The sequence below is a fragment of the Oryctolagus cuniculus genome, chromosome 8 (assembly GCF_964237555.1).
Source record: "Oryctolagus cuniculus chromosome 8, mOryCun1.1, whole genome shotgun sequence".
Lineage (NCBI taxonomy): Eukaryota > Metazoa > Chordata > Mammalia > Lagomorpha > Leporidae > Oryctolagus > Oryctolagus cuniculus.
In genome coordinates, this window is record NC_091439.1 from 87670710 (window position 1) to 87683194 (window position 12485).

Genomic DNA, 12485 nt, shown 5'->3' on the forward strand with positions numbered 1-12485 from the left:
TGCTGAGCTGGGTAGAATTTCTGGGCTCCAATAAAGATCTACAGTGTGTTGTTAAGGCTTCTAAAATTTCATTGGTGTTCCTTGCTACTATTAAGAGAAGGAGCTATCACCTGATACCTCAAGATTATTGGAAATTGTCACCTGTTTAATTAATCCTCCATTTGTCACCATAACAGACATGTCTGTTTAAAAGTGGTTAAAGAACATAACACAAAGAACATATGATTGTCTTTAGGGGCCAGGGATTCTCTGTTGGTCCTATTATCTGTGTTGTTTCTCTCCCATGTATCTTAGGGTTTCCTCAAGTCTAGAAGTTGGTAGAATGGGCAATGAGTGATTTTGATAAAAATTAACCAGAACATCATGGTTCTGTCCACAGGATAAAAGTTTACAAGGGATTCAGGCAGTAGAATAAAAAAGTGTGTATGCCTGTGTGTTAATCTTTTATTTAATTTGTGTTGTCATTTTTGGTTGATTACAAAAGAAATCCAAGTTCATATAATTCCACCCAAAAGGGTGGATGGGAAACAATAATAAGATTTTGCTACTGCTAATCCTTTAAATAGATAAATACAAATGTTTGTTATTTACTTGCTAAAGGACAAAATTTACACAATATGGGGTTTTACAAAATTGCATGTGCTGTGCAACATTAATGACTTTTCATAAAAGAGCCCTCTGAATCCCAAGAGCATAGTTATTGAATTTCCACTAAGACAGTGCAGAATTAAGAATGCCACACAGATAGGAAATAGGAAGATCCAAGTGTTTTATATATTCTAACATGGAAGCAGGGAGCAAGGAAGACTGGGGGACAGAATGGAAAACTTCAACGGTGTATTTTTATGCCCTCAAATGAGTTTTATTTTATATAAAAGTAACTTTCATATTTGGCTCTCAAAACTCATTTCATAAATATAAATTTTTTAGTTTTTGAATGGCAGTGGGAAGAGCAGAGAAGATGGTCCCTATTTTAGGTCTGTCCATTGAACTTCTGGTGGCACATGACAGAGGTGAGCTGAAAGAGAATTTGGAGTGTGTGTTAAATATCCAAGAAAATGTCTCTGGGGAAAAAGAAGATTCTAAATGTCTCCACTCCCTTCCCTGGTCAACATCCATCTATCCAGCTAGGTAGCTATTCTTTATGTAGCATATGAATATACAATCTATCATATGTGGTTCTAGGAAAAATACATGATTGATGCATAATCAAAAATAATTTTCAGAATTGCCATTTATGCTAGGTTATTTGCAATCAGTCCATGATGAAAACATGAATTATAACATGATTTTAGAAAGATCTAAAAAGAGAAGAATGACAGGAGCCCAAGCTGTTAATAGCAATACAAGTAGTTTAGAGTACAATAGTGATTCAGTAATTTGTACCGTGAACTAGCGTAAGTGTACCACTGCAGATGTGAATGACAACACATGCTGCTGAGAAACACAATGGAAAACTTCAAAGCGCCACGATGGAGAGGAAGTTGCAGTGGGCCAGAAGACAGCACTCAGGTATGACATGATGGTACCACTTACTAGCTCTGTCTTTGAGCAAGTAACAGCACTGCTAAAAGCTAGTTCTTTCGTCTAAAAAATGAGGAAGTCAGATTAAATGATTTGTAAAGGTTTCTTTTAGCTCTACCATTCCATGATTCTATTTCATTACTTGTAGCAAAGAAGTCAAATGCTCTGTGGAACACTCACCTGACCTTGGAGTTGAAAGCTGTCTTACAGTTGGATCATCTCGTCTAAGCTTCTCATTTTACAGACAAGGAACCTCCTTCATTGGAGTTCACACTCCCTGATAATGCCATTCTTCACTGTTACCCTCATTCCCCAGTTTACTCACTAAAGACTTGGCACCTGGAGTGGGTGTTGTGGTGCAGCAGGTTAAGCTGCCACTCGCAACACTGGTATCCTTATATCATAGTGCTGCCTTAAGTCTGGCTACTCCACTCGAGCTAGCTTCCTGATAATGTGCCTGGGAAGGTAGAAGATGATGGCCCAACTTCTTGGGTCTCTGCCACTCATGTGGGAACCGGGATGGAGTTCTTGGCTCCTGGATTTTGCCTGGTCCAATCTTGGCTGTTGTAGCCATTTGGTGAGTAAAAGAGTAGATAGAAGATATTTCTCTCTCTCTCTCTCTCTCTCTCCTCCCTCCCTGTCACTCTGCCTCTCAAATAAATAAATAAATAAATATCTTTAAAATAACAAAAGGACCTGGCACCTGGATCTCAGTTTCTTTTCTACCCTATGTCTAGACATAATTCTGAACAACTTCAATTCCATGAAAGCAACCAGCCCAACATTCTATCCTTGCACATTCTTGGCAAACTCAATTCAAGATATCCTTACTTGTACTTCACTGGCACTCCCCACACCCATGGCCAGCCTCAGACCTGCCCACATTCCAACTTCTGTACACCCAAAGCCTTCAACTCTCTGACAGTGAGCCTCCTAGAGTTCTCCGGGTATTTCTCGCCCCCTCATCTGTGTGTGTGTGTGTGTGTGTGTGTGTCCCTTCCCCCTTTCTCACTCACCTTCTCATTTGCTCCAGAGTTACTCTCCAGCATTTTTTCCATGCAATTAATCAGCCCCCTGCTGGCCTCATTTTCCTATTCTTTGGTCTGAATGTCTACCATTCCTTGCACCTCTACACTTAGTCTTCATTTATATGACAAAATCTCAGCCCTGGATATATCCCACAATTTGCCATATCTTCTTTTACACCCACTTGACTGGTAAGCATTGATGAGACAATCATTCCACCCCACAGATTGGTTCTCCCAGAGGTTCATGGTCTCCTGCTCACATGGCCCCTTAACACCACACACAAATGCATAACCTAGACCTCAGTCAGCCCCCTTATCCCTTCAGTGTCAGTTCCAGGCACTCACTACTCTCTTATACCTCCCAACTGAGCCTCAAAGTCTTCACGAAGTAAACTCATTAGGTATGAACTGCTTCAATATCCTTTCCCTCTTCATAAATCTGAGTATATCTGTATCTACCTAGGACTCGTTCTTTCCATTCCTAGAGAGCAAGGCTGTCACCCCATCCCAAGTTCCATCCCCACCCTATGCTCTGGATCCCACACTCTCTGTTCTCCATACTTCTTCTTTCCTCCCTTCTTTCCTCCCTTCCTTCCTCCCTTCCTTCCTCCCTTCCTTCCTCCCTTCCTTCCTCCCTTCCTTCCTCCCTTCCTTCCTCCCTTCCTTCCTCCCTCCCTCCCTCCCTTCCTCTCTCTCTCTCTCTCTCTCTCTCTCTCTCTCTCTCTCTCTCTCTCTCTTTCTTTCTTTCTTTCTTTCTTTCTTTCTTTCTTTCTTTCTTTCTTTCATCTCTTTTAGGGGCTGGTTCTGTGGTGTAGTGGGTAAAGCTGGGTCCTGCAGTGCCAGCATCCCATTATGGGCACTGGTTCGAGTCACAGCTGCTCCACTTCCAATCCAGCTCTATGCTATGGCCTGGGAGAGCAGAGGAAGATGGTCCAAGTCCTTGGGCCTTTGGACCTGTGTGGGAGGCCTAAAAGAAGCTCCTGGCTCCTGGCTTCAGATTGGCACAGCTCTGGCCATTGCAGCTATTTGGGGAATGAACCAGCGAATGGAAGACTTCTCTCTCTCTCTTCCTGTCACTCTGCCTTTCAAATAAAAATAATTAAATCTTAAAAATATTTATTTTATTTATTTGAAAGGCAGAGTAACAGAGACAGAGACAGAGAAAGAAGCCCATCTGCTGGTTCACTCCCCAAATGACTAGAACAGCTAGGGCTGATTCAGGCAGAAGCCAGGAGCATGGAGCTTATTCCAGGTTCTCCCACGTAGGTGCAGGAGTCTTGGGCTGTCCTCTGTTGCTTTCTCAGGTGCATTATCAGGGAGCTAGATCATACGTGGAGCAGCCGGGACTGGGGAGCCCATATGGGATGCTGGCACTGCAGGCAGCCACTTAACCCACTACGCTATAGCACAGTCCGTGGAAACTCTTCTTTCTAACTCATGTATTCTTTCTGTGTCTCTCTCTCCCTCCAACCCGCATATCCTGAATTTCTCTCTTCAGCCTGAATCATTCCCCTATCCCTTCTAAGGTAATAATGTCTATCTCATGCTTATAACAAAAGCTGAGAAATAAAACAAAACCAACCCCATTCCATTCAACCAGTCTACAAATATTGACTGAGCGCCTTCTGGTGCCCTATGTTATGCTATTTGAGAAGTGTGTTGATGAAGAAGATCCCTGCTCTCAAGAAGGAAGTGTCTAAAGAGAGAAGCAGATAAACAAGAAGTATTTGCTGTGTGCTCCAAGGGTATAATCAGGGCAAGCACAAAGCCATGGCAGGACATGGAAAGTCACGATGGTTGTGAGAAGAGAGCTTCAAAGAAGTATCACCGACGTAGGGTAGCCTGCCTGATGTCCCTTCTGCTCCCAGTCAAGCTCCTGAAAGATTAGCTTTTCCTTAGCTCCCCTCCCCACTTCCCAGTTGCTCTTCCTATTGGTGCCATGGTAGGTTCCACTTCCACCACTCCACTGACACCAATTTCAGTGTAGGCACCAGCCACCTACACATTGCCAAATCCAACAGACAGCATTAAATTCTTTTCCCCCTTCTTCCTGTTACTGTAATCAACATTGTCAACACCAATGCCTTCTAGAAATGCTCTACTTTCCTGGAAACCTTAATACTGCTCTCTTCTTTGACCATTCCTTATCCCATTACTTCTCTGTCTGTGTCTTTGTAATCTCCTGAATTATCTCCCTTATGTTTATTTCCCCTTCGATGACTGTGTTTCCCAAAGACCAGCCTTGGTCTGGTACTGTTTCTCACACAATCCATTTGGGTAAGTTCATAAATTCTGATGGTTTGCATCACTGTCTTCTTGCTCTCTCCAGCCCTGTCTTTCCTCTGTACTGTAGTTTCATATATACAACTTGCTCTTTGTCCTATCCACCTGGCTCTTCTCTGAGCACTTCAAATTCACCACTCCAGAAGTGAACAAAGGGTCTCCAAAAGGTCCATAGAAGATACATATTAGGAAAAACTATGCATAGGTTTCAAAATTTTGAGCACCAAAATGAGCTTATCTTTTAATTCCATTTTCCACAAACTTCTTGAAATATTATATATAGTAGCTATATGTCTATAAGTAACATATATATATATATATATAGAGAGAGAGAGAGAGAGAGAGAGAGAGAGAGATATCTCAGTTGGTGAATGATGAGTCAGTTGGTGATTCATCCAGTCATAAACATGGAAGTCATTTCTCCTTTTCCCTCCCTTCACCTTTCTACCTTCATTCAGTTCTGATTTATCCCCTAAATTTTTTTTTATGAACTTGCCCTTCTCTCTTGGTCCCTGCACTACCAATGCTCTAATTCAGGTACTCATTCTGTCATTGGATTATCCTCACATCCTCTGAACAGATCTGCTCATTTCTTATATTATGCATTATCTTTCAAAAACCAAGATTCTTTTTGGCCATTCCACTCTTGTGCCTGAAAACTTCATTGGTATTCTATCATCTTAAAAATAATGCTCTAAGCTCCATAATATAGCAGATAAGGCTCTCTATAACCTTGAACTTACCAAGTCTCCAGCCTCATTTCTCTTTCATTCATTCAGTCAGTCAAAAATTATTTATTGAGTGCTACCATGCGTCAGGTACTATTATAGATGTTGGGGATATACAGTGAACAAAGAAGATGGTAAACAAGACATTTTGGTAAATATATGGTATGTCAGATAGTAGTTAGTGCCAAGAAGAAAAATATGCATAAAATGTGGAAGAGGGATATAAAATGTGTGGTAGGGAGTAGAAAGTTGCAATTCTAAACAGAATGGTGTCCAGGCAAGACAAACAGAGCAAAAGGTTAAATTCTGTGTATATTGTATGTGTGTGTGTGTGTGTATACAGATACGTACCAAGCACTCTCTGCCATAGGGTATTTCTTTTGCACTTTACAATTCACTCTGAAATTTACTTATAAATATATATAAATTATAAATTTCAGTATATATGTTTCAATATATATTTCCAAAATTCACAGCAAATAGGATAAATGCTAAGTTTATGTTTGTGCAAAACAATCCTGAAATCTATACATACAAGGGCCTTCAAAAGGCTCACCAAAAATGTGTGTTATAAAAAAATTATACATGGGTTTTAAAAAATATTTTGTTAAAAAATAAACTTAACTTTTACTTCCATTTTCCCAAATGGAACTACCCTCATGTATATGAGTAGATGTCTCCAGGGAACAGCAAGGAGGCTAGGAGTCTGGAGCAGAGTGACAAGGGAGAGAAGAGGAGGTTAATTCAAGGGACACTGTCTTGAAGGGCAGTGTGAGGACTGACTGCAAGTGAGAAGAAACGAAACTGGAGGTCATTAACCAGGGCTAAGGAGACAAGCGACATGATCTGACTGCAGTTTTCAAAGAACTCCCTGGCTGCTATGTCAAGAGCACAATGAAAAAGGCAAGTCTAGAAACTGAAACCAGTTAAATGGCTACTAGTGGATAAGAGGTAATAAAAAGGCAGAATGGAATTGAGAAAAGAGCGCAGAGTTTTATGAAGGAAAAGCTGGCATCTGCTACTGGACTGAGTGTGGGATGTGGGATGTGGAAGTGAGAAGTCAAAGAGGACTTGAATGTTCCAGCCAGAGCAACTGGGAGAGTGGATTTACCAAAGTGAGAAGAGTTAGGACAACAAATTAGGAGGGACGCAGTCAAGATCATGTCATTTTATTGGTTGTTTTTTTTTTTTTTTTTTTTTTTTTTTTTTTTTTTTTTTTTTTTTTCCTGGAAAGGGCTTGAAGTGACTATTTTAGGCTTTGGGAGTCCCATGTGGTCTACAACTCAACTGCACAAGTCTATCACCAAAATACAAAAGCAGCCAAAGACACTACACAGACCAAGGCGTGAGCCTGTGTTTCGATAAAACGTGATGAGCAGTGAACATTGATTTCCTAGCATTTTCACATCACAAAATAATATTCTCAATCTTTTAACCATTGAAAAATGTCAATGAACTAAATACATCTAATGAATGCACCAATGAGCTAACAACACCCTTCATTCACAGGCTGTACAAGGGGCCGGGCCAGAGTTAGCCTGCCAGCCTCTGGTACCGAATGGTATGTGGTTGTCAGGCATGAAATTGCTGTCCTCTAACACGTAATTTGTGGCTTCTCCCACGGCACCAGTTATTCAAGTGGAGTGTGGAGGACATGTGTTGTGATGTTTGGAAAACCGGCTCAGATGCCGCCATGAGTAACTCAGCAGCCAGAGTGATGGTTTAGTATTTACTCCACAGAGTAGAAAGCCTCATAATAAATAGCAACAGATCATCCAATTTAAACACGGGATACACTCCTGGATCCTCATCAATACACCTACGCAGGAACCAGGGAAGACCTGCAAGGTCTCCCTTCACTTCAATGTCAGGTACGAACCAAACCTTAGTGGAATTACCTAGCATAAAGGCTTGACGGTCATCATGGGACTGGGAGCAGGAGAGTAAACTGAATAATAAATTATGCCCACGAATTTGACACAATTTCTAAATCTAAAGGAAAACAACTGGACTTCTCCAAGGGAGCTGCAAATGTTCAATTTAAAGCTTAAGTTATTTTTTTTAACAAATACATTCACTTTAAAAAGTCAACACCTAGTGAAACATGTTCCCAGTGGAACAGATACATGGTCAGAAAAAAACTGGACATTTTTCACAGACAGGAGAGGAGGAAATGTCACTTGGTCAAATGCAAGGAGACTCTCGTGTGTTGCAAGGAAGACAAAGGCAGCACAGCACCGTAATAGACTGAGGGGCAGACCCAAATGATGTTTCTGGAACATCATCATCAAGGGGCCGGGTTGTGGCTCAGCAGGTTACACTGCAGACTATGATAACGGCATCCCATATGAGATCTGGTTTCAAGACCTGGCTGCTCCTCTTTTGGTTTAGCTCCCTGCTAATGTGCCTGGGAAAGCAGTGCAAAATGGCCCAAGTACTAGGGCCCCTGCCACCATGTGGGACACCCGGATGGAGATCCAGGATCCCAGCTTCAACCTGGTCCAGTCCCAGCATTTGTGGCCATTTGGGGAGTGAACTAGCAGATGGAAGACCTCTCTCTTTCTCTCTCTAACTCCGTTCAACGTTCTGTAGATGTCGCAGTTAGCTTTGGCATCTGTGAGACTTGGAGTAAAACCTCTGGGTAGCAGTTTATTAATTGCATAATCATGGTTAACTGCTTAAATTCTCCAGCGTTCATTTTTGTCATCTGTGAAGTGGAGATAAACATACCTACCCAACATAACCCTAACTGGATAACACTTGCAAAACCTTTAGCTGAATACCTGGTGCAAAATAACTGCTCAATAAGTGAAAATAAATATAGTTTAGATACAATGTTAAAATTATCCTCTACTTTTCCTAAAGCTCCCAAGGAGGGGCTGTGGTAACAGAAACTCTGCCCTTCACTGAGCTCACCAATACATGGAAGATGCAGCTAGGACACCATACCTTCTCAAAAGCACACCGAGGGTTTCTGCAAATGGCGGGTTTGCAGATAACAATGTCACCATGGCAACGGCAGTTCTGGCATGAATCGGGCTTCCAAACGGTGGCGTCCTGCAAAGAAGCATAAGCTCAGGGTGAAAACCTGATCAGTCGAGGATTGAATACAGGAAGCAGTACCATCAATAGCCCCACAGTCCCAACAATTAAAAGGCAAAGGAGAGTTGCAGGCCCTCCACACACAGTACTTGCTGGGCACTGATTAAAGTCGGAGAGGCAATCAAAGCAGTATAATCCATTTCACAACAGTCAACCCACGTAGGCACAGACAAGGACATTCAGCAGAGAGCTGTCGATACCCAGAGTAAAACCATCGATTGGCCTGAAGCCTCAGGAGGACATGCTGCTCCTTGATTTGAAGTTCCTTTTTGCTGTTAACTAGCAGAAACCATGAGAGCATGTGAAAAGGAAAATGACACTTTGACTAGCACCAGCCAGCTTCCTAGGAGCTGCATCTGCCTCTAGATCCTGTAAGTGCCTCCCACTTCACTGTCCATCTCCTTAACGCCAGTCAGAAACAAAAAGGATTTGAGTAGGGAATTCAGCTTTTTAAAGATTTAATTTTTAATGTATTTGAAAGGCAGAGTTAGAATTAGAGAGGGGGAGACAGAGAAAGAGACAGAGAGATCTTCCACCTGCTGGTTCACTCTCCAAATGGCTACAATAGCCTGGGCTGTGCCAGGCTGAAACCAGGAGCCAGGAGCATCATTTGGGTGTCCCACATGGGTGCAAGGGCCCAAGCACTTGAGCCATCTGCCCCTGCTTTCCCAAATGCATTAGCAGGGAGGTAGATTGGAAGTGGAGCAGCTGGGACTCGAACCAGCACCCATATGGGATGCCGGCACTGTAGGCAGTGGCTTAACCCACTGTGCTATAATGCCAGCCCAGAATTCAATTATTTTAAGACAAATCCACCTACCTGTATATACAGAGTGGCTTCTATGTGCCCAGTTCTGTGCTGGGCATATTGGAGTGAAATGAAGTATGAGTGCCATGCAAAAGACTACCATAAATTACTTTAAATCATGAACACAACAGAATTTAAAAAAATAAAGTGATGATACTATGTCATGACTCAACAAATGAGAATTTTCATGAAGAGAAAAGTGAATCTGAATGGGCTCAGAAGCTTCTTTCATTTTTTTCACCATCTATCACGCTGAATCCTTACTTCAACTGTGCCCGTTCTGAATTAACTGTGAACCGAACTCTTTCACAGATCCTTCACACACCTGCTTGTTTCCATTGAAAGGCTGCTCTGAAGCAGTACTGACACCACAGGCTGCAGTGAAATTCATTTTCCCAGAGATTTCCTAACACAAATTCCTATTCTATGTGGGTTTGAAATAGCTGTAGTATTTGACTGAATTTTAAACACTAATCTTCTTGTGGGGTAGGCATTTGGCCTACTGGCCAAGACCTTGGTTATGACACCTGCTTCCCATATCAGAATGCCTGGGTTCAATCCCTGGCTCTAGCTCCTGACTCAGCTTTCTACTTCTGCAAATCCTGGGAGGCAACAGATATAGCTCAAGTAGTTGGGTTCCTGTCACCCATGGGAGATCCTGATTAAGTTCCAGACTCCTGGCTTTGGACTGGTCCAGCCCCCACCATTGTGGACTTTTTGGGTATAAGCAAGAGGATGGGAGCCCTTTTCATCTGTGTCTATCTCTCTTTTTCTGTCTCTCTGCCTCCCCAACAAATAATCTTAAAATATAGAGTCCTATCTATGTTATTCTCTGGTTCAAAACTGCTCCATGGCTCATCCTTATCGCTAATGGGATAAAATCCAGAACCCATGATCTAGCCCTCGCCTGTCTCCCTGGCCTTGCTGAGTCCCCTAGTCCTAGCCTTTCACCCTTGCCTGCCTGTTAGGTGGCCCAGCAACCACTTGTCTGGCCTCACATCTTACTGTCCTCGCAGGATCTCTACTCTTCCTGGACTTCTCCAGAGGGAGTCTGCAAACCAGCCCCCTCCTTTCAGGCCTCTGCATCAGCGGAGTCATTCCCGACCCTCAGTCTCCATCCTCTCCAATGCAGCTCTTCACCAGTCCTTGGTGAGCCCACTGCCATGCATTATCACACCCATTTGCATTCCTGGAGACCTTGCTGGACCAAACTGCAACCCCTAGAAGCAGGAACTGTCCTTGGTCTGGCACACTGTAGAACATTAAAAAAAAAAAAAAAAAAAAAAAAAAAACAACAGTCAAGGGCTTGGCGCTGTGGTGCAGCAGGTTAAAACCCTGGCCTGAAGTGCCAGCATCCCATATGGGTGCCGGTTCTAGTCCCAGCTGCTCCTCTTCCAATCCAGCTCTCTGCTATGGCCTGGGAAAAAAGTGGAAGATGGCCCAAGCCCTTGGGCCCCTGCACCCACGTGGGAGACCTGGAAGAAGCTCCTGGCTCCTGGCTTTGGATCGGTGCAGTTCTGGCCATTGCGGCCACCTGGTAGTGAACCAGCAGATGGAAAACCTTTCTCTCTGTTTCTACCTCTCTCTGTAACTCTGTCTTTCAAATAAATCTTTAAAAAAAAAAAAAAAAAAACAGTTCGTAGTTTATACACTGCATAGTGAAGACTTTTTCCTCTTCTCAAAACTTTCTCCTTTTTCCTCTGAGCCTGCCAACCGAAATGCTACTAAAATACCTTAGGGAGGAAAGCATGAAGTGTCTATGCTCCTGATAAAGTCATTGGAACACCAGCATTGGATCTGCACCAGGATGTGCTGTTAAACGGGTGGATGCTAGGGCCAGCATTGCGGTGCAGTGGGTTACGCTGCCACTTGTAGTGCAGTATCCCATATCCTGGCTGCTCCACTTCTGATCCAGCTTCCTGCTAATGAGCCTTGGAAGGCAGTGGAGGAGGTGCTTGGGCCCTTGCCATCCATGGGGTAGTTCCTAGCTCCTGGCTTTAGCCTGGCCCAGACCTGATTTTTGCAGCCGTCTGGGAGAGTGAAACAGCAGATGAAAGATCACTCTCCCCCTGTTCCCTTTCCCCACCTCTGGACCCAACATTCTGCTTTTAAAATAAATAAAAAAAATAAAATAAAACTGGTGGATGTCAGCAATAGATGCTTTCACAAAAATTGGGAGAAATCAAATATTAGGTACCAACTTGGTGAGGCTATGGTGCACACTTGTTTGGTCAAACTCTAGGACAGCTATTACTGTGAAGGTATAGGCCCTCTCTGCCTTAGAGTGGTTTGCCTTACCATTTCTCAAATTCACAATGGCATAAAATAAGTACACAGGCAACAGAAATTGTATTTCAAATTTTGAATTTCATCTTTTCTTGGGCTAGTGATATGCAGTCCAGTTCTCTCTTGCAATGCTGGGCGACAGCAGCAGTAAGCCACAGCACCCAGCCATCCCCACAACCATGAGAGTCAACAATGGACTCTCTGCAGTGAACTGTGTGGCTCAGCCACCACACTGAGTGGCTCAGGGACATCACACACATTTTTGGCTCAAAAGTAGTTTTCATTTATGGTGGGTTTATTGGAACAGAACTCAATTGTAAATCAAGGATAACACACACATTTATAGATGAGGTTAACATGGACAGCCAGTTGACTTTTAAGTAAAGGAGATTACCCTCCATAATACAGGCAGCCCTCGTTCAATCACTGGATGGCCTTAATCACAAAAGCTGAAGTTTTTAAGAGAAGAAATAATTCAGTCTCAAGACTGTCACATAGAAATTCTGCCTGCATTCTAGTCTGCTGGGCTGTCCTATAAGGGTTTGGACCTGCCAGTTCCAACAGTCACATGAGTGTATTCCTTAAAATAATCTCTTGGAGTGAGAGCAAGAGTAGCAGAGAGAAGAAGAGAGAGGGGCAGACACTATTGGTTCTCTCTGGAGAGCTGTGACTGATACACCAACACTGATACAGATTTACAGGGACATGTACAACACAGCCAAACAA

The 12485-nt window shown here is 42.9% G+C and overlaps 1 protein-coding gene across 3 annotated transcripts in view; it reads right to left on the reverse strand.

The window, feature by feature from the left end:
• Positions 1-12485, reverse strand: part of FRAS1 (Fraser extracellular matrix complex subunit 1) — a 499229-nt gene that overhangs the window by 295346 nt on the left and 191398 nt on the right. For all 3 annotated transcript variants that reach the window (XM_051820195.2, XM_051820194.2, XM_051820196.2), the window contains exon 3: positions 8513-8620. In XM_051820195.2, coding sequence (XP_051676155.2) covers positions 8513-8620 — 108 coding nt within the window. The remainder of the gene's footprint in view (positions 1-8512; positions 8621-12485) is intronic.